This window comes from Coregonus lavaretus (genome assembly GCF_964263955.1).
Source record: "Coregonus lavaretus genome assembly, contig: HAP1_SCAFFOLD_1419, whole genome shotgun sequence".
NCBI classification, from domain to species: Eukaryota; Metazoa; Chordata; class Actinopteri; order Salmoniformes; family Salmonidae; genus Coregonus; species Coregonus lavaretus.
The window spans coordinates 25,001-44,676 of record NW_028163230.1 but is presented as its reverse complement, the minus strand read 5'-3'; the positions used below and the strand labels follow the sequence as shown (position 1 = coordinate 44,676).

The following is a 19,676-nucleotide window of genomic DNA, read 5'->3' as shown; positions in this document are numbered from 1 at the left end:
TCATATTTCATAGTAATGTATTCACACTTCATAAACAGTTATTTCATAGAAAGGTATTTACACTCTAGAGGAGAATGTTTTTGGTTTAACGTTAAAGATACTCAATAAGATAAATTGTTAATAGTCATAATCCTATTCTGTTTGTTTTCGAGACGTTTAGTTCGTCTCGAAGGGGGGAATATCGTATCTGAAGATTATGCCTTTGTTAAATGTTTTTCATGAAGAAATGGAATGTTGGTTGTGTTAGTATCAAGAGGGAATGTTTTGGGTGTAACGCCACATCCAACAGACCGGAAGTGTCTTGTAGACAGGGGAGACTGGGGATTGGCCAGAAGAGGGAGTTTCATTGTTTATAAATAGGGGGGTTAAACGAAGAAGAAGACAGAGCGAGCAGCCATTCGGAGGCGTCGCTCTCCGGGTGTCATGTCACCTGTCATTTATGCTGTAACCTCGTGATTTTAATAAAAGCCTCTAACACGATGCAGCATAACGGACTCTTTGTTGACAGCAATAATGGCCACCATTCACCCGATACGACACAACGCTCACGGTGTGATGGAGAGTGGTAAAGCAACACTCACGGTGTGATGGAAAGTGGTAAAGCAACACTCACGGTGTGATGGAGAGTGGAAAAGCAACACTCACGGTGTGATGGAGAGTGGTAAAGCAACACTCACGGTGTGATAGAGAGAGGTAAAGCAACACTCACGGTGTGATGGAGAGTGGTAAAGCAACACTCACGGTGTGATGGAGAGTGGTAAAGCAACACTCACGGTGTGATGGAGAGTGGTAAAGCAACACTCACGGTGTGATGGAGAGTGGTAAAGCAACACTCACGGTGTGATGGAGAGTGGTAAAGCAACACTCACGGTGTACAGATGTTAAATAAATAAGTGTTAGCTTCCTCAGCACCATGCACCCCACTGTTGCCACCGGCAGTGACCAGAAGAAGAAACCGGAGACAGTGACAGACTACAATCACACAAAGGTATATACAGTATCTCTACCACATACAGATAGCCTTCCCATCTGCCAAACACCAAATAGGATCCCCTTTTATTATATTACATTCATATTATTACTATTAGTATTATCATTCTATATAATTATAACCTTTTCTATTCTATTTTATTTTATGTAAAAGGTTGGTGTGGATGCACTCGACCAGATGTCCAGACTGTACTCTGTAAAAGGGGGTACTCTCCTCTGGCCTGATGACTGTACTCTGTAAAAGGGGGTACTCTACTCTGGCCTGTTGACTGTACTCTGTAAAAGGGGGTACTCTCCTCTGGCCTGTTGACTGTACTCTGTAAAAGGGGGTACTCTCCTCTGGCCTGTTGACTGTACTCTGTAAAAGAGGGTACTCTCCTCTGGCCTGTTGACTGTACTCTGTAAAAGGGGGTACTCTCCTCTGGCCTGTTGACTGTACTCTGTAAAAGGGGGTACTCTCCTCTGGCCTGTTGAGGTGTTCTACAATGTGCTCGACATGGCTGCTATCAACACATGTTGTACAAGCAATGCCTTGACAAGACAGTCAGCAGGAGACATTTCATCATGGATCTGGCATGTGAGCTTGGTGAGAACCACATGAACGCAGAGAAAGAAGCTACAGTCACCAAGCAGGCCGCCAAGACAGCAGGTCCTGTTCTCCCTCTTCCCCAAGAACCACAGCTCCCACTGGGGAAAAATACACAATGCCAAGACAGCAGGTCCTGCTCTCCCTCTTCCCCAAGCACCACAGCTCCCACAAGGGAAAAATACACAATGTCAAGACAGCAGGTCCTGTTCTCCCTCTTCCCCAAGCACCACAGCTCCCACTGGGGAAAAAGACACAATGTCAAGACAGCAGGTCCTGTTCTCCCTCTTCCCCAAGCATCACAGCTCCCACTGGGGAAAAAGACACAATGTCAAGACAGCAGGTCCTGTTCTCCCTCTTCCCCAAACACCACAGCTCCCACTGGGGAAAAATACACAATGTCAAGACAGCAGGTCCTGCTCTCCCTCTTCCCCAAGCACCACAGCTCCCACTGGGGAAAATACACAATGTCAAGTCGGCAGGTGCACACCAAACAAGGCCCATGAAAACTGTGTGCAGGGCAACCGATTTGATTTGTTTGTGGACCCGAAACATTAAGAGAAGATGTGATTGATTCATGTGTAAAGGCGCTGTCACGCTCTGGTTCCGGGACGTTGTTATTGAACCAGGGTGTGTTTGTTTTGTTGGGTGTTGTGTGGGCTAGGTTGGGTATGAGGTGTGTTCGTTTTGTTGTGTGCTGTTTGGTTGGGGTGTCTAGGTGGTTGTCTTCCTTGTTTGTATTCATGTGACTCCCAATCGGAGGTAACGAGTGACAGCTGTCGGCTCGTTATCTCTGATTGGGAGCCATATTTATTCTGTGTGGTTTTACCTTGTGTTTGTGGGTTTTTGTTTCCTTGTGCTATGTTCAGTCGGTGTCATAGAGAACTTCACGTATCGTCTTTTGTTGTTTTTTCGTGGTTGCTTTAATAATAAAGTCATCATGTTCACTCACAACGCTGCGCATTGGTCCGCTCCTTTTGACGATCGTGACAGAAAAACCCACCATCAAAGGACCAAGCAGCGCGTCCAGGAGCAAAGGGTCTGGACATGGGAGGAACTGTTGGACGGTAAAGGGTCCTGGACTTGGGAGGAGATCCTGGATGGTATGGATCGCCGACCATGGAACGAGACGGTGGAGAGGCGACGGCGAGAGGAGCAACGGCATCGGCAGGGCCATCGTCGGAAGGACGGGAGGCAACCCCAAAAAAATTTTTTGGGGGGGGCACATGGCTTGGGCGGCTGGGCAGCAGGAGGCTGCCACAGGGAGAAAAGGAGAGAAGGCTAACGGAGTACGGGAGCCATTGGCGAGTAGAGGGAGGGAAGTGTTTGTGGCACGGCGTGAAAGACTGATGTGTGTTGCCAGTCCGGTCCGGCCCGTTCCTGATCCTCGGTTGAGGCCAGTGGTGTGTGTTCCCGGTACGGACCGGCCTGTTCCTACTCCAAGCACCAGGTCCACGGTGTGCTACGCCAGCCCGGCCCGGCCTGTTCCGGCCACTCGCACCAGGGATACGGTGCGCGTCGCCAGCCCAGCCCGGCCTGTTCCTACTCCACGCACCAGGGATACGGTGCGCGTCGCCAGCCCAGCCCGGCCTGTTCCTGCTCCACGCACCAGGGAAACGGTGCGCTTCGCCAGCCCGGCCCGGCCTATTCCGGCCACTCGCACCAGGGATACGGTGCGCGTCGCCAGCTCAGCCCGGCCTGTTCCTACTCCACGCACCAGGGATATGGTGCGCTTCGCCAGCCCGGCCCGGTCTGTTCCGGCCACTCGCACCAGGGATACGGTGCGCGTCGCCAGCCCAGCCCGGCCTGTTCCTACTCCACGCACCAGGGATACGGTGCGCTTCGCCAGCCCGGCCCGGCCTGTTCCGGCCACTCGCACCAGGGATACGGTGCGCGTCGCCAGCCCAGCCCGGCCTGTTCCTGCTCTCCGCACTAGGCGTGAGGTGAGTCCCCAGGGTCCAGCATGCCCTGTTCCGGCTCCCCGCACTAGGCGTTATGGGAGTCCCCAGGGTCCAGCATGCCCTGTTCCGACTCCCCGCACTAGCCCTGAGATGCGTGTCCTCAGCCCGGTACCTCAAGTTCCGGCACCACGCATCAGGCCTACGGTGCGTCCCCAGGGCCAAGCATGCCCTGTTGCTGCTTCCCGCACTAGCCCTGAGATGCGTGTCCTCAGCCCGGTACCTCCAGTTCCGGCACCACGCATCAGGCCTACGGTGCGTCCCCAGGGTCCAGCATGCCCTGTTGCTTCTCCCCGCACTAGCCCTGAGATGCGTGTCCTCAGCCCGGTACCTCCTGTTCCGGCACCACGCACCAGGCCTACGATGCGCCTCAGACGGCCAGAGTCTGCCGTCTGCCCAACGGGGCCTGAACTGCCCGTCTGCCCAAGGCCTGCAAAGCCGCCCGTCTGCCATGAGCCATCAGAGCCGTCCGCCAGACCGGAGCCGCTAGAGCCTTCCGCCAGACAGGATCAGCCAGAGCCTTCCGCCAGACAGGATCAGCCAGAGCCTTCTGCCAGACAGGATCAGCCAGAGCCTTCTGCCAGACAGGATCAGCCAGAGCCTTCCGCCAGACAGGATCAGCCAGTTCACTCAGTCGGCCATGAGCAGCCAGATCCGTCAGCCAGCCATGAGCAGCCAGATCCGTCAGCCAGCCATGAGCAGCCAGATCCGTCAGCCAGCCATGAGCAGCCAGATCCGTCAGCCAGCCATGAGCAGCCAGATCCGTCAGCCAGCCATGAGCAGCCAGATCCGTCAGCCAGCCATGAGCCGTCCAGCCAGGATCCGCCAGAGCCGTCCAGCCGGGATCCGCCAGAGCCGTCCAGCCGGGATCCGCCAGAGCCGTCCAGCCGGGATCCGCCAGAGCCGTCCAGCCGGGATCCGCCAGAGCCGTCCAGCCGGGATCCGCCAGAGCCGTCCAGCCGGGATCCGCCAGAGCCGTCCAGCCGGGATCCGCCAGAGCCGTCTAGCCGGGATCCGCCAGAGCCGTCCAGCCAGGATCCGCCAGCCAGCCAGGATCCGCCAGAGCCAGCCAGCCAGGTTCCGCCATTTAGTCCGGTGCTGCCCCTTAGCTCGGTGTTGCTCCTTATCCTGGTGCTGTCCCTTATCCTGGTGCTGGCCCTTAGTCCGGTACTGCCCCTTAGTCCGGTACTGCCCCGTAGCCTGGTACTGCCCCTTAGTCCGGTACTGCCCTTTAGTCCGGTACTGCCCCTTAGTCCGGTGCTGCCCCTTAGTCCGGTGCCGCCCCTTAACCCAGTGGGGTTTAGTTGGGGGGTGGTCATGTGGAGGAGGCTAGGGAAGCGGGTGGTGACTAAGGTGGGATGGGGACCACGACCATGGGCAGAACCGCCACCGTGGACAGACGCCCACCCAGACCCTCCCCTAGACTGTATGCTGGTGCGCCCGGGGTTCGCACCTTTAGGGGGGGGTACTGTCACGCTCTGGTTCCGGGACGTTGTTATTGAACCAGGGTGTGTTTGTTTTGTTGGGTGTTGTGTGGGCTAGGTTGGGTATGAGGTGTGTTCGTTTTGTTGTGTGCTGTTTGGTTGGGGTGTCTAGGTGGTTGTCTTCCTTGTTTGTATTCATGTGACTCCCAATCGGAGGTAACGAGTGACAGCTGTCGGCTCGTTATCTCTGATTGGGAGCCATATTTATTCTGTGTGGTTTTACCTTGTGTTTGTGGGTTTTTGTTTCCTTGTGCTATGTTCAGTCGGTGTCATAGAGAACTTCACGTATCGTCTTTTGTTGTTTTTTCGTGGTTGCTTTAATAATAAAGTCATCATGTTCACTCACAACGCTGCGCATTGGTCCGCTCCTTTTGACGATCGTGACAGGCGCGGTACAGTGTCTGATACAAGCAACAAATGATTGTTTTTATAACTTGTCATGAATATATTTCCACAAAAATGTATTTATGCAATTCATCCTTTACAATTGTTCATGCACTGGTGCTTTTGTTTAGGAATACAGCAAATCATTTCACCTGAACACCTGGCTAGTTATATTATTATTATTATACTTTTTTCATTTGTACTTTGTCAAAATAAACTGTAAATCGACTTTATTAACTCTATTACTAATGGAATCTACAAATACAGTTGATTAAATGGTTTACACTGTACTGTTTTTATTGTAAGGGAAACAGATATAGGCTATAGGCCTATTTTGTAGAATTAACTATTGTTGTTATTTTTTTATTGATATATTTCCACAAATATTTCTTCATGCAATTAATCCTTTACAACATATGATGCACTATTTATCAAGTGTTTATTTAACAAACCATGTTTGCACACCTTGCACCTTGCTGGTTGATATGCATCTGATGCATATGCTAAAGTGGACGCCTGGTAACTTTCTCTAGCGGGTTCTTATATGCTGAAAGAACAGGCGGTTCTAGTGTTAAGGACTGGTAGATGGGTGTTGCTCATGCATTCACTCATGCTGACCGGCTTCAGTACTTTGTTCTTGACTAAAGCGTCCAAGTCAGCCTTGACTTATGGTCTGATAGCATAACGTACAGGTCCTGCTTTCAGAAACGTAGGTTTGCTGTCTGGCTTAATGCTAAGCTTCCCTGTAATGTCGTTCATACTACCCAGCTGTCCATTAAAGACTTCTCCATGTTTCTTTAAGATGGCAGGTAGGTCTGTGTCTCCATGTGTCATTGTATGCACTGATGGCCAGTCCAGTGTGATTTTCTCCATCTATGAACATCCCAGTAGTGATGCATAGTCTCCTTTCACAACATAGAGTGGCAGCTTTTCAGTTTGTCTGTTTACCTGAACTGTGACATCAGTGATGCCTCTCACAGCGACAGATTCACCTGTGTAAGTCTTTAACACGAGGTGCGCTGGTTGAAGTGGAAGGTGTTTCAGTGTATTTATTCTGACACAAGAGATACAGCTGTCCCTGTGTTGATCTCCATACTAACCAGCTGCCCCTGTGTTAATCTCCATACTAACCAGCTGCCCCTGTGTCAATCTCCATACGCACCGGCTGTCCCTCTAGCAAGGGGGAGACATAGTAGCCGTGCGGCCCGCCAGGAAAAAGTCAGGATTTTCAGTGTGACTTCCTGGTCTGATGAGTCACTAACCTCAGTGTTCTCTTACTCAACAGTGTTAACATGTCTATTTGTCTTTCATTGGAATGTCTGTTTCTTGTATCCCGTTTTTGCAATTTCTCTGTTCTCTTTTTGTTTCTGGAGACTTGTCCGATGTTGCCCTTTTTACCACAGGCTGGACAATCCATGTCCTTACACCAGCATGTGACTCGAATTCCCAGTCTCTGATTTTCAGTTGAAACTCTGTTGAAACTTTTTATTTATTTTAAAGGAACACAGACAAGAACAAATAGCAGCAGGAATGGTTATACAGCTAGAGACACAATACTGTTAAAATATATATCAGAACAAATAGCAGCAGGAATGGTTATACAGCTAGAGACACAATACTGTTAAAATATATATCAGTATATTATGGAAACTAGTTATTGCAGATAAATACAATTATAATAAACCACATATACAATCACCCACCTCAGCTGCATCAACCCACCCTCCAACCCCTCCTGGGACCACCCCAACCCACCCTCCAACCCCTCCTGGGACCACCCCAACCCACCCTCCAACCCCTCCTGGGACCACCCCAACCCACCCTCCAACCCCTCCTGGGACCACCCCAACCCACCCTCCAACCCCTCCTGGGACCACCCCAACCCACCCTCCAACCCCTCCTGGGACCACCCCAACCCACCCTCCAACCCCTCCTGGGACCACCCCAGCACACCCAACCTGATCTCCATTAAATTAAATACTAAATCAAGGTACACATTTGCACAAAAATGATAATTAACGGTCAATCTGTTGGGTAAAACCCACTACAGGAGTTATTTTATGGTTTCAGCTGCATTTGTTGTTTGGCTAGCCCCATGGATCCTAGCAGTGGATAGTTCTAAATAAATGATATCTATAAAAGTGCTGATCCAATGAGGTGTGGTGGTTGCCATCTTAGTTCCAACATCTTTTTAGCTGCTGTCCAACCTGACAACATTATACGTCTTTGCTGTAATGACAGTGGTGAATTATCATTCAGTAATAACAGTTTGGGGGAACAAGGTATGAGGATACCTCTTTCCAAAACATGTCCCCTGGTCACTCCCAGTACATATGATTAAAGGAGCCCAAGGCACCTTGATTACATAGATCACACAGAGGAGCGGTTGTGATTTCTATTAAATGATGTTTTCTAGGTGGAAGGTTTACCCTGTGTATGAGATTAAAATGTATCAGCTGGTGATTAGGATTGTTAGATGAACCCACTAAGTTCCTGATGAACTCAACTGGTGAGCCTCTTTAGCAGCTAGTTCCATGGACACACTGATTTCAATGTCCTTTGCCAAGGTCAGATGACTTTCAGTCAACAGTCTCTTTTGTGTAGCTTCACTCCGTAGCCCACATACTAGTCTGTCTCTAATGATGTCATTTAGAACAGCATTAAACTCACAGTGTTCTGGTAGTTTATTTAATGCAGCAGCAAACATTGTTACTGATTCTCCCTCTTCCTGATGTCTCCTGTGGAACCTGAACCTTTCAGCATTAACTAGTGGTTCTGGTGAAAAATGTCCTTTAAGTATCTCCACAATATCCCCATACGTCTTATTACCTGTTCTGACTGGCTGTAGCAGGCTGCCTAGTAAATTAAATGTATTTGGCCCCATTACACTAAAACATGTAGGCACAATGTTGTCCTCATCCATGTCATTTACAAGAACAAAATATTCAAACCGTTCTGTATATGAGCTCCACTGCTCAATACTTTCATCAAACTGTCCAATGTTTCCTACATTTCCAATAATTGTTCATTTCTCAATAAGCTCCTGATTGTCACTCACTTCAATATTGTCCTCAACCAAAGAAATATTTTCCTCAGTCATGTGATCTTCATTCAATTCACTCACTGTATCTGTGAGTTGTTGGCATGTGTCATGGCCAGAGTGGGCACATTTGCTATATAATGCAACAGCTTTAGTGACAAAACCATCAGTAGAGTTGAAGATGCGATGGAAACCCATTTAACTTGTGTTTTTCATGTGGTACATGGGAATTTAACCAGAAAAGTAATTACGTTATCATGTACAGTCTTTTATCCACAAAAAATCAGTTTGAGGGAAAATGCGCATATTGTTTTATGCAGATTTTAGAATATTCGCATGGAAACCTTTCGAATATTGGATGAAAACCGATCTATTGACCAGATACTCCATTGGCCGCTCTAACAATGAAAATAATTGTCTTAAAATGTTAAAGGCAGTCGAGAGGAAGCAAGATCAACAGAACCGAAAACCAGAAAAAAAATGTTTTCAAGGAACAGCAACAGAACCGAGAACGAAAGTGATCGATACTGTTCCAGAACAGAACTATTATTTTAAAAACAACTGGTTAAAAAGTGTTATTTTACGAGTCACACACAAAAAAACGCTATAAAGTGCTCATGCAAAGACCTCACTCTGTCACTCCAACTTATTCCAGTGTCTGCCTGCCAGCTGAAAGTCTTTACCAGTGGGTGTGTTTAGGCTCCCTGCCTGCCAGCTGAAAGTCTTTACCAGTGGGTGTGTTTAGGCTCCCTGCCTGCCAGCTGAAAGTCTTTACCAGTGGGTGTGTTTAGGCTCCCTGCCTGCCAGCTGAAAGTCTTTACCAGTGGGTGTGTTTAGGCTCCCTGCCTGCCAGCTGGAAGTCTTTACCAGTGGGTGTGTTTAGGCTCCCTGCCTGCCAGCTGAAAGTCTTTACCAGTGGGTGTGTTTAGGCTCCCTGCCTGCCAGCTGAAAGTCTTTACCAGTGGGTGTGTTTAGGCTCCCTGCCTGCCAGCTGAAAGTCTTTACCAGTGGGTGTGTTTAGGCTCCCTGCCTGCCAGCTGAAAGTCTTTACCAGTGGGTGTGTTTAGGCTCCCTGCCCCTCCCCTCTCTGAAGCAGAGGCTACTGTACTGACCTTACAAGCTTCATTCAGAAGATAGATGGTTTATTTGCTAGAGAAGAGAATGGTGGTGTCGGGAAGAGTGGGGTGTGCCGGACACAACAAAAGTTTCAGATGCTTTTACATTAGCTTTTAGTGTCTCCAGCGCTCTAGTCCACAAGACTTTCAGGCAGGAGGGGGGTTAAAGATGGCGGCCACCTGTAGTCTCTTGTGGTGGTGTGGCCTCACTGGCAGAGTCCAGAACTCTCCTGAGGAGTCAGTGGAAGGAAAGCAGTCTCAACCAGGTTTTCCTCTAGGAATTGTACTGTGCTTAGCTCTATTCTGTTTCTTTTTATCCCCCCAAAAAACTCCCTAGTCCTCGTCGATGACAAGCAGACCTATAACATGATGCAGCCACCACCAAGAATACAGTGGTACTCAGTAATGTGTTGTGTTGGATTTGCCCCAAACATACAACTTTTTATTCAGGACATAAAGTGAATTTCTTTGCCACATTTTTTTAGCAGTTTTACTTTAGTGCTTTATTGCAAACAGGATGCATGTTTTGTAATATTTGTGTCCCGTGTGGCTCAGTTGGTAGAGCAAGGTGCTTTCAACGCCAGGGTTGTGGGTTTGATTCCCACGGGGGACCATAGCGTCTGCTAAATGACTGAAATGTGAATGTATTCTGTACAGGCTTCTTTTCACACTGTCAATTAGGTTAGTGTTATGGAGTAACTACAATGTTGTTGATCCATCCTCAGTTTTCTCTTATCACAGCCATTCAACTCTAACTGTTTTAAAGTCACCATTGGCCTCATGGTGAAATCCCTGAGCGGTTTCCTTCCTCACCGGCAACTGAGTTAAGAAGGACGCCTGTATCTTCGTAGTGACACACCATCCAAAGTGTAATTAATAACTTCACCATGCTCAAATAAATATTCTGCTTTTTATTTTATTTTTACCCATCTACTAATAGGTGCCCTTCTTTGCGAGGCATTGGAAAACCTCCCTGGTCTTTGTGGTTGAATTTGTGTTTGAAATTCACTGCTCGACTGAGGGACCTTACAGATAATTTTATATGTGGTATACAGAGATGAGGTTGTCATTCAGAAATCCTGTTAAACACTATTATTGAACACAGGTGAGTCCATGGAACTTATTATGTGTCTTGTTAAGCACATTTTTACTCCTGAACTTATTTAGGCTTGCCATAACAAAGGGGTTGAATACTTGTTGACTCAAGACATTTCAGCTTTTCATTTTTAATTAATTTCTAAAAACATTATTCCACTTTGACGTTATGGAGTATTGTGTGTAGGCCAGTGACACAAAATCTCAATTTAATCCATTTTTAATTCAGGCTGTAACAACAAAATGTGGAAAAATTCAAGGGGTGTGACTTTCTGAAGGCACTGCATTATAGACCGTTCAGACTTCAGTAGGGGACGTTGTTGGGCATCTCCTTTAGCATACGCATCAGATTCATCTACTGGGTTGTTATCAATCTAAATAAATACCATCTAAAATAAAATATTGCTTGATTGAATGTCTTAAGAATATTTTGTTTCTTATTTTGAATATTTGTATATTTAGAAGTACATAAAATGCATGTAAGGATATGTTTTATATTATAACCAATCAGCATTCAGGATTAGACGTTGTATAATATTCTACAAAGGCCTACTGCAACATGTAGCATATTTTCGTTTCCCTTCAGAATAAAAACATAACAACGTAATACATTTGATAAATAGTATTTATAGATGTGATTAGTAATAGAGTTATAATAAGTAATACAGTCCAGTAACAGCTTCTTTATACAAAGTAAAACGTAAAAGAGAATTATATCAACCTGCAAGGCTCACGGTCATATTATTTGCTGTAAACATGAGTGCCAAAGCTTGATAAATAGTGCAGAAACAATTGGAAAGGATGAATTACATAAATACATATCGGTGAAAAGATATGAAAACAAGAGTAATTTATTGATTGTATGGGACCCTGTATTGTGGCCTTACCCGTGTTTTAACTCATGAATCAATCTCATGAATAATGCTTCAGTTCGGCTGGCGCTGAACTCGGCTAGCCAAACCCAACGAGTGTTCTAGTATACTCCCTTAAAAAGACCTTAAAAGACCTTCGCTTGAAAATCGTGAAAAAAGAGGCAGTAGTCCTATTTGTCCTTTTTGAGATGCCGTAGCCAGTATACACTCAAAATCGTCTGAATTAATTAAGATAACTCAAGCAATCTTGGCAAAATGGGTAAAATTGCAGGACATTTGCTTTAAAACTGCAATAATTCTCTCCACCCCAATGCAAAATGTGTAGAACTGCAGAATACCTGCTTTAAAACTGCAATATTTTCTCTACACCACATGGCAAAATGTGTAAAAATAATTAGACCACCCACAACACCCACAATTCTTCATCATCATTACACCATTGTTCTAAATTAAAATCACCCTCTTCACCCTCCTCATCGTTCAGTTCATTCAAATTCGATTGTAAAGTAACGTGCACAATTATCCGTTTCCATCGCCCGTTCATCCATGAACCAGTGAGGAGAGAGACACATTATCACCTGGGTACCAACGTCTTACAGCACATTTGTCTTGGCCCCTTAAGATAGTACTAGGTGTGGAAACATTGCTTTCACCTGTCCAGTTCTCTCATGTAGTTGAGATGAAGGAGAGGAGACAAGGAGAGGAGACAAGGAGAGGAAGTCCATGTAGAATGTTGATATGCCCCCCAGGAGTTGTTGATGTCCTGAGATGTCTGTCTGTTTAGTGCTGTATGCTTGATGTCATCCTAATATTTATATATTTCTTAATTCCATTGTTTTCCTTTTTAGATCTGTGTGTATTGTTGTGTATTGTTAGATATTACTGCACTGAGCTAGGAACACAAGCATTTTACTACACCCTCCATAGCATCTGCTAAATATGTGTATGTGACCAATAAAATAGATTTGCTGAACCCTTATTGGGAGGTGGTTAACTAGTCTGTATATTCCACTGATTCATATGGATACCAGTCCATACATTGGCTGTAAAAGTGGGTAAAACCTGACAAGCGTATAACTGTAGCTATGTGGTCTTTACTTGAGTGTGTTTCAGCAGGGTGAGGTCAGAGAGATGCTTCCAAGGCAGTATTTTTCTGAACTCATAAAATTCTTTATACAATCTGATGGGATGAATGTTAAACCCCATTTAAATAACCATAAAGTCTATATAGTTCCTTTAAGTTAAGACCTCACAGATCTGTTCATGGCAAAGCAGTTCAATTAATGATATTAATTGATTCTTAAAGAATATAACTTATAAACCATGAGTCTCATCTTGAGGAGTCACCTGTGACAGTATTCATAAAGAGTAGGAGTACTGATCTGGGATCAGTTTTGCCTTTTAGATCATAATGAAACAGATTAGATGGACAGGGGGGACCTGATCCTAGATCAGCACTCCTACTCTGAGACACTGCCTTTATGAATAAGGGCCCAGGAGTCACCAGGACCAAGAAACCGGACACATACTGTTGTAAAATCTAGCTACAGCAGGTGTTTACTGCCTTCTAGTGGAAGATACCAATAAAACACTTTATTATCAGGGTGGGGAGACGGTTGAGCTGAAACAGAACGTAAAGAAGACTATCCTGCTCAGAACAGTGAACAAACAAAGGCAGAAGCTGCTGGTAAAGCAACACTCACGGTGTGATGGAGAGTGATAAAGCAACACTCACGGTGTGATGGAGAGTGATAAAGCAACACTCACGGTGTGATGGAGGGTGGTAAAGCAACACTCACGGTGTGATGGAGGGTGGTAAAGCAACACTCACAGTGTGATGGAGAGTGGTAAAGCAACACTCACAGTGTGATGGAGAGTGGTAAAGCAACACTCACGATGTGATGGAGTGTGGTAAAGCAACACTCACGGTGTGATGGAGAGTGGTAAAGCAACACTCACGGTGTGATGGAGAGTGGTAAAGCAACACTCACGGTGTGATGGAGAGTGGTAAAGCAACACTCACGGTGTGATGGAGAGTGGTAAAGCAACACTCACGGTGTGATGGAGAGTGGTAAAGCAACACTCACGGTGTGATGGAGAGTGGTAAAGCAACACTCACGGTGTACAGATGTTAAATAAATAAGTGTTAGCTTCCTCAGCACCATGCACCCCACTGTTGCCACCGGCAGTGACCAGAAGAAGAAACCGGAGACAGTGACAGACTACAATCACACAAAGGTATATACAGTATCTCTACCATATACAGATAGCCTTCCCATCTGCCAAACACCAAATAGGATCCCCTTTTATTATATTACATTCATATTATTACTATTAGTATTATCATTCTATATAATTATAACCTATTCTATTCTATTTTATTTTTGTGGATGCTAGACCAGATGTCCAGACTGTACTCTGTAAAAGGGGGTACTCTCCTCTGGCCTGTTGACTGTACTCTGTAAAAGGAGGTACTCTCCTCTGGCCTGTTGACTGTACTCTGTAAAAGGGGGTACTCTCCTCTGGCCTGTTGACTGTACTCTGTAAAAGGGGGTACTCTCCTCTGGCCTGTTGACTGTACTCTGTAAAAGGGGGTACTCTCCTCTGGCCTGTTGACTGTACTCTGTAAAAGGGGGTACTCTCCTCTGGCCTGTTGACTGTACTCTGTAAAAGGGGGTACTCTCCTCTGGCCTGTTGACTGTACTCTGTAAAAGGGGGTACTCTCTGCTGGCCTGTTGACTGTACTCTGTAAAAGGGGGTACTCTCCTCTGGCCTGTTGACTGTACTCAGTAAAAGGGGGTACTCTCCTCTGGCCTGTTGACTGTACTCTGTAAAAGGGGGTACTCTCCTCTGGCCTGTTGACTGTACTCTATAAAAGGGGGTACTCTCCTCTGGCCTGTTGACTGTACTCTGTTAAAGGGGGTACTCTCCTCTGGCCTGTTGACTGTACTCTGTAAAAGGGGGTACTCTCCTCTGGCCTGTTGAGGTGTTCTACAATGTGCTCGACATGGCTGCTATCAACATGTGTTGTACAAGCAATGCCTTGACAAGACAGTCAGCAGGAGACATTTCATCATAGATCTGGCATGTGAGCTTGGTGAGAACCACATGAACGCAGAGAAAGAAGCTACAGTCACAAAGCAGGCCGCCAAGACAGCAGGTCCTGCTCTCCCTCTTCCCCAAGAACCACAGCTCCCACTGGGGAAAAATACTCAATGTCAAGACAGCAGGTCCTGCTCTCCCTCTTCCCCAAGAACCACAGCTCCCACTGGGGAAAAATACACAATGCCAAGACAGCAGGTCCTGTTCTCCCTCTTCCCCAAGCACCACAGCTCCCACTGGGGAAAAATACACAATGTCAAGACAGCAGGTCCTGCTCTCCCTCTTCCCCAAGCACCACAGCTCCCAATGGGGAAAAATACACAATGTCAAGACAGCAGGTCCTGTTTTCCCTCTTCCCCAAGCACCACAGCTCCCACTGGGGAAAAATACACAATGTCAAGACAGCAGGTCCTGCTCTCCCTCTTCCCCAAGCACCACAGCTCCCACTGGGGAAAAATACACAATGCCAAGACAGCAGGTGAACACCGAACAAGGCCCATGAAAACTGTGTGCAGGGCAACCGATTTGTTTGTGGGGCTTGCTCACACAAAGCCCCGAAGCCCTGTGCTGACTGTGAACCTGAAGCATAAAGAGAAGACGTGATTGGTTCATGTGTAAAGGCGCGGTACAGTGTCTGATACAATCAACACATTATTGTTTTTATATCTTGTCATGAATATTTTTCCAAAAATATTTAGTTCTGCAATTCATCCTTTACAATTGTTAATGCACTGGTGCTTTTGTTTAGGAATACAGCAAATCATTTCACCTGAGCACCTGGCTAGTTATATTATTATTATTATTATATTTTTCATTCTACTTTGTCAAAATAAACTGTAAATGGACTTTATTAAGTACTAAAACTCTATTACTAATTGAATCTACAAATAAAGTTGATTAAATGGTTTACACTGTAATGTTTTTATTGTAAGGGAAACAGAAATAGGCTATAGGCCTTTTTTGTAGAATTAACTATTGTTGTTATTTTTTTATTGTTATATTTCCACAAATATTTCTTCATGCAATTAATATTTTACAATAGTTTATGCACTATTTATCAAGCGTTTATTTAACAAACTATGTTTGTACACCTTGCACCTTGCTGGTTGATATGCATCTGATGCATATGCTAAAGTGGACGCCTGGTAACTTTCTCTAGCGGGTTCTTATATGCTGTAAGAACAGGCGGTTCTAGTGTTAAGGACTAGTAGATGGGTGTTGCTCATGCATTCACTCATGCTGACCGGCTCCAGTACTTTGTTCTTGACTAAAGCGTCCAAGTCAGCCTTGACTTTTGGTCTGATAGCATAAGGTACAGGTCCTGCGTTCAGAAACGTTTGTTTGCTGTCTGACTTAATGCTAAGCTTCCCTGTAATGTCGTTCATACTACCCAGCTGTCCATTAAAGACTTCTCCATGTTTCTTTAAGATGGCAGGTAGATATGTGTCTCCATGTGTCATTGTATGCACTGATGGCCAGTCCAGTGTGATTTTCTCCAACTATGAACATCCCAGTAGTGATGCATAGTCATGCTGCCATAGTCATGCTGCCAAACATGCCCTCGTAAAACTGACTATCCTACCGATCCTTGACTTCGGCGATGTCATTTACAAAATAGCCTCCAACACTCTACTCAGCAAATTGGATGTAGTCTATCACAGTGCCATCTGTTTTGTCTCCAAAGCCCCATACACTACCCACCACTGTGACCTGTACGCTCTTGTTGGCTGGTCCTCACTACATGTTCGTCGTCAAACCCACTGGCTCCAGGCCATCTATAAATCACTGCTAGGCAAATCCCCGCCTTATCTTAGCTCATTGGTCACCATAGCAGCACCCACCCGTAGTCTGCGCTCCAGCAGGTATATCTCACTGGTCATTCCCAAAGCCAACACCTCCTTTGGCCGCCATTCCTTCCAGTTCTCTGCTGCCAATGACTGGAACGAATTGCAAAAATCTCTGAAGCTGGAGACTCTTATCTCCCCCAATAACTTTAAGCATCAGTTGTCAGAGCACCTTACCGATCACTGCACCTGTACACAGCCCATCTGAAATTAGCCCACCCAACTACCTCATCCCTATATTGTTATTTAATTTGCTCTTTTGCACCCCAGTATCTCTATTTGCACATAATCTCTTGCACATCTAGCATTCCAGTGTTAATACTATTGTAATTATTCTGCACTATAGCCTATTTATTGCCTTACCTCCATAACTTGCTACATTTGCACACACTGTATATATATTTTCTGTTGTATTTCTGACTTTATGTTATTTTTTTACCCCAGATGTAACTCTGTGTTGTTTTTATTGCACTACTTTGCTTTATCTTGGCCAGGTCGCAGTTGTAAATGAGAACCTGTTCTCAACTGGCTTACCTAGTTAAATAAAGGTGAAATAAAAAAAATAAAAAAAATAGTCTCCTTTCACAACATAGAGTGGCAGTTTTTCAGTTTGTCTGTTTTCCTGAACTGTGACATCAGTGATGCCTCTCACAGCGACAGATTCACCTGTGTAAGTCTTTAACACGAGGTGCGCTGGTTGAAGTGGAATGTGTTTCAGTGTATTTTTTCTGACACAAGAGATACAGCTGCCCCTGTGTCAATCTCCATACCCACGGCTGTCCCTCTAGCAAAGGGGAGACATAGTAGCCGTGCGGCCCGCCAGGAAAAAGTCAGGATTTTCAGTGTGACTTCCTCGTCTGATGAGTCACTCACCTCAGTGTTCTCTTACTCAACAGTGTGAACATGTCTATGTGTCTTTCGTTGGAATGTCTGTTTCTTGTTTCCCTTTTTTGTGATTTCTCTGTTCTCTTTTTGTTTCTGGAGACTTGTCCGATGTTGCCCTTTTTACCACAGGCTGGACAATCCATGTCCTTACACCAGCATGTGACTCGAATTCCCAGTCTCTGATTTTAAGTTGAAACTCTGTTGAAACTTTTTATTTATTTTAAAAGAACACAGACAAGAACAAATAGCAGCAGGAATGGTTATACAACTAGAGACACAATACTGTTAAAACATATATCAGAACAAATAGCAGCAGGAATGGTTATACAGCTAGAGACACAATACTGTTAAAATATATATCAGAACAAATAGCAGCAGGAATGGTTATACAGCTAGAGACACAATACTGTTAAAATATATATCAGTATATTATGGAAACTAGTTATTGCAGATAAATACAATTATAATAAACCACATATACAATCACCCACCTCAGCTGCATCAACCCACCCTCCAACCCCTCCTGGGACCACCCCAACCCACCCTCCAACCCCTCCTGGGACCACCCCAACACACCCTCCAACCCCTCCTGGGACCACCCCAACCCACCCTCCAACCCCTCCTGGGACCACCCCAACCCACCCTCCAACCCCTCCTTGGACCACCCCAACCCACCCTCCAACCATTCCTGGGACCACCCCAACCCACCCTCCAACCCCTCCTGGGACCACCCCAACCCACCCTCCAACCCCTCCTGGGATCACCCCAACACACCCAGCCTGATCTCCATTAAATTAAATACTAAATCACAAAAATTATAATTACCGGTCAATCTGTTGGGTAAAACCCACTACAGGAGTTATTTTATGTTTCAGCTGCAATTGTTGTTTGGCCCCATGGATCCTAGCAGTGGATAGTTCTAAATACATGATATCTATAAAAGTGCTGATCCAATGAGGTGTGGTGGTTGCCATCTTAGTTCCAACATATTTTTAGCTGCTGTCCAACCTGACAACATTATACGTCTTTGCTGTAATGACAGTGGTGAATTATCATTCAGTAATAACAGTTTGGGGGAACAAGGTATGAGGATACCTCTTTCCAAAACATGTCCCCTGGTCACCCCCAGTACATATGATTAAAGGAGCCCAAGGCACCTTGATTACATAGATCACACAGAGGAGCGGTTGTGATTTCTATTAAATTATGTTTTCTAGGTGGAAGGTTTACCCTGTGTATGAGATTAAAATGTATCAGCTGGTGATTAGGATTGTTAGATGAACCCACTAAGTTCCTGATGAACTCAACTGGTGAGCCTCTTTAGCAGCTAGTTCCATGGACACACTGATTTCAATGTCCTTTGCCAAGGTCAGATGACTTTCAGTCAACAGTATCTTTTGTGTAGCTTCACTCCGTAGCCCACATACTAGTCTGTCTCTAATGATGTCATTTAGAACAGCATTAAACTCAGTGTTCTGGTAGTTTCTTTAATGCAGCAGCAAACATTGTTACTGATTCTCCCTCTTCCTGATGTCTCCTGTGGAACCTGAACCTTTCAGCATTAACTAGTGGTTCTGGTGAAAAATGTCCTTTAAGTATCTCCACAATATCCCCATACGTCTTATTACCTGTTCTGACTGGCTGTAGCAGGCTGCCTAGTAAATTAAATGTCTTTGGCCCCATTACACTAAAACATGGAGGCACAATGTTGTCCTCATCCATGTCATTTACAAGAACAAAATATTCAAACCGTTCTGTATATGAGCTCCACTGCTCAACACATTTATCAAACTGTCCAATGTTTCCAACAACTCCAATAATTTTTTGTTTCTCAATAAGCTCCTGATTGTCACTCACTTCAATATTGTCCTCAACCACAGTAATATTTTCCTCAGTCACGTGATCTTCATTCACTTCACTCACTGATGTTTCCTCCTAAGTTCGCTCATTTAGCAGTTTTAATTAAAAGGTTTGTCTTCACAGTTGACGATGTTAACTCCAGTGGTGGAAAAAGTACCCAATTGTCATACTTGAGTAAAAGTAAAGATCCCTTAATAGAAAATGACTCAACTAAAAGTGAAAGTCACCCAGTAAAATACTACTTGAGTAAAAGTCTAAAAGTATTTGGTTTTAAATATACTTAAGTATCAAAAGTAAATGTAATTGCTAAAATATACTAAAGTATCAAAAGTAAAAGTACAAGTATAAATCATTTCAAATTCCTTACATAAAGCAAACCAGATGATTTTCTTGTTTTTAAAATGTACGTTCAGCCAGAAGCACACTCCAACACTCAGACAATTTACAAACAAAGCATTTTG

At 45.2% G+C, this 19,676-nt stretch overlaps 1 protein-coding gene across 1 annotated transcript in view; it reads left to right on the top strand.

The window, feature by feature from the left end:
* Positions 1 to 1,554: 1,554 nt before the first annotated feature.
* LOC311118371 (ribonuclease inhibitor-like) overlaps positions 1,555 to 19,676 on the top strand; it is a gene marked incomplete at both ends in the record, with an annotated part of 42,507 nt that continues 24,385 nt past the window's right edge. Inside the window, one exon of the mRNA XM_084193177.1 lies at positions 1,555 to 1,639. Within this exon, the coding sequence (XP_084049303.1) occupies positions 1,555 to 1,639 (85 nt within the window). The remainder of the gene's footprint in view (positions 1,640 to 19,676) is intronic.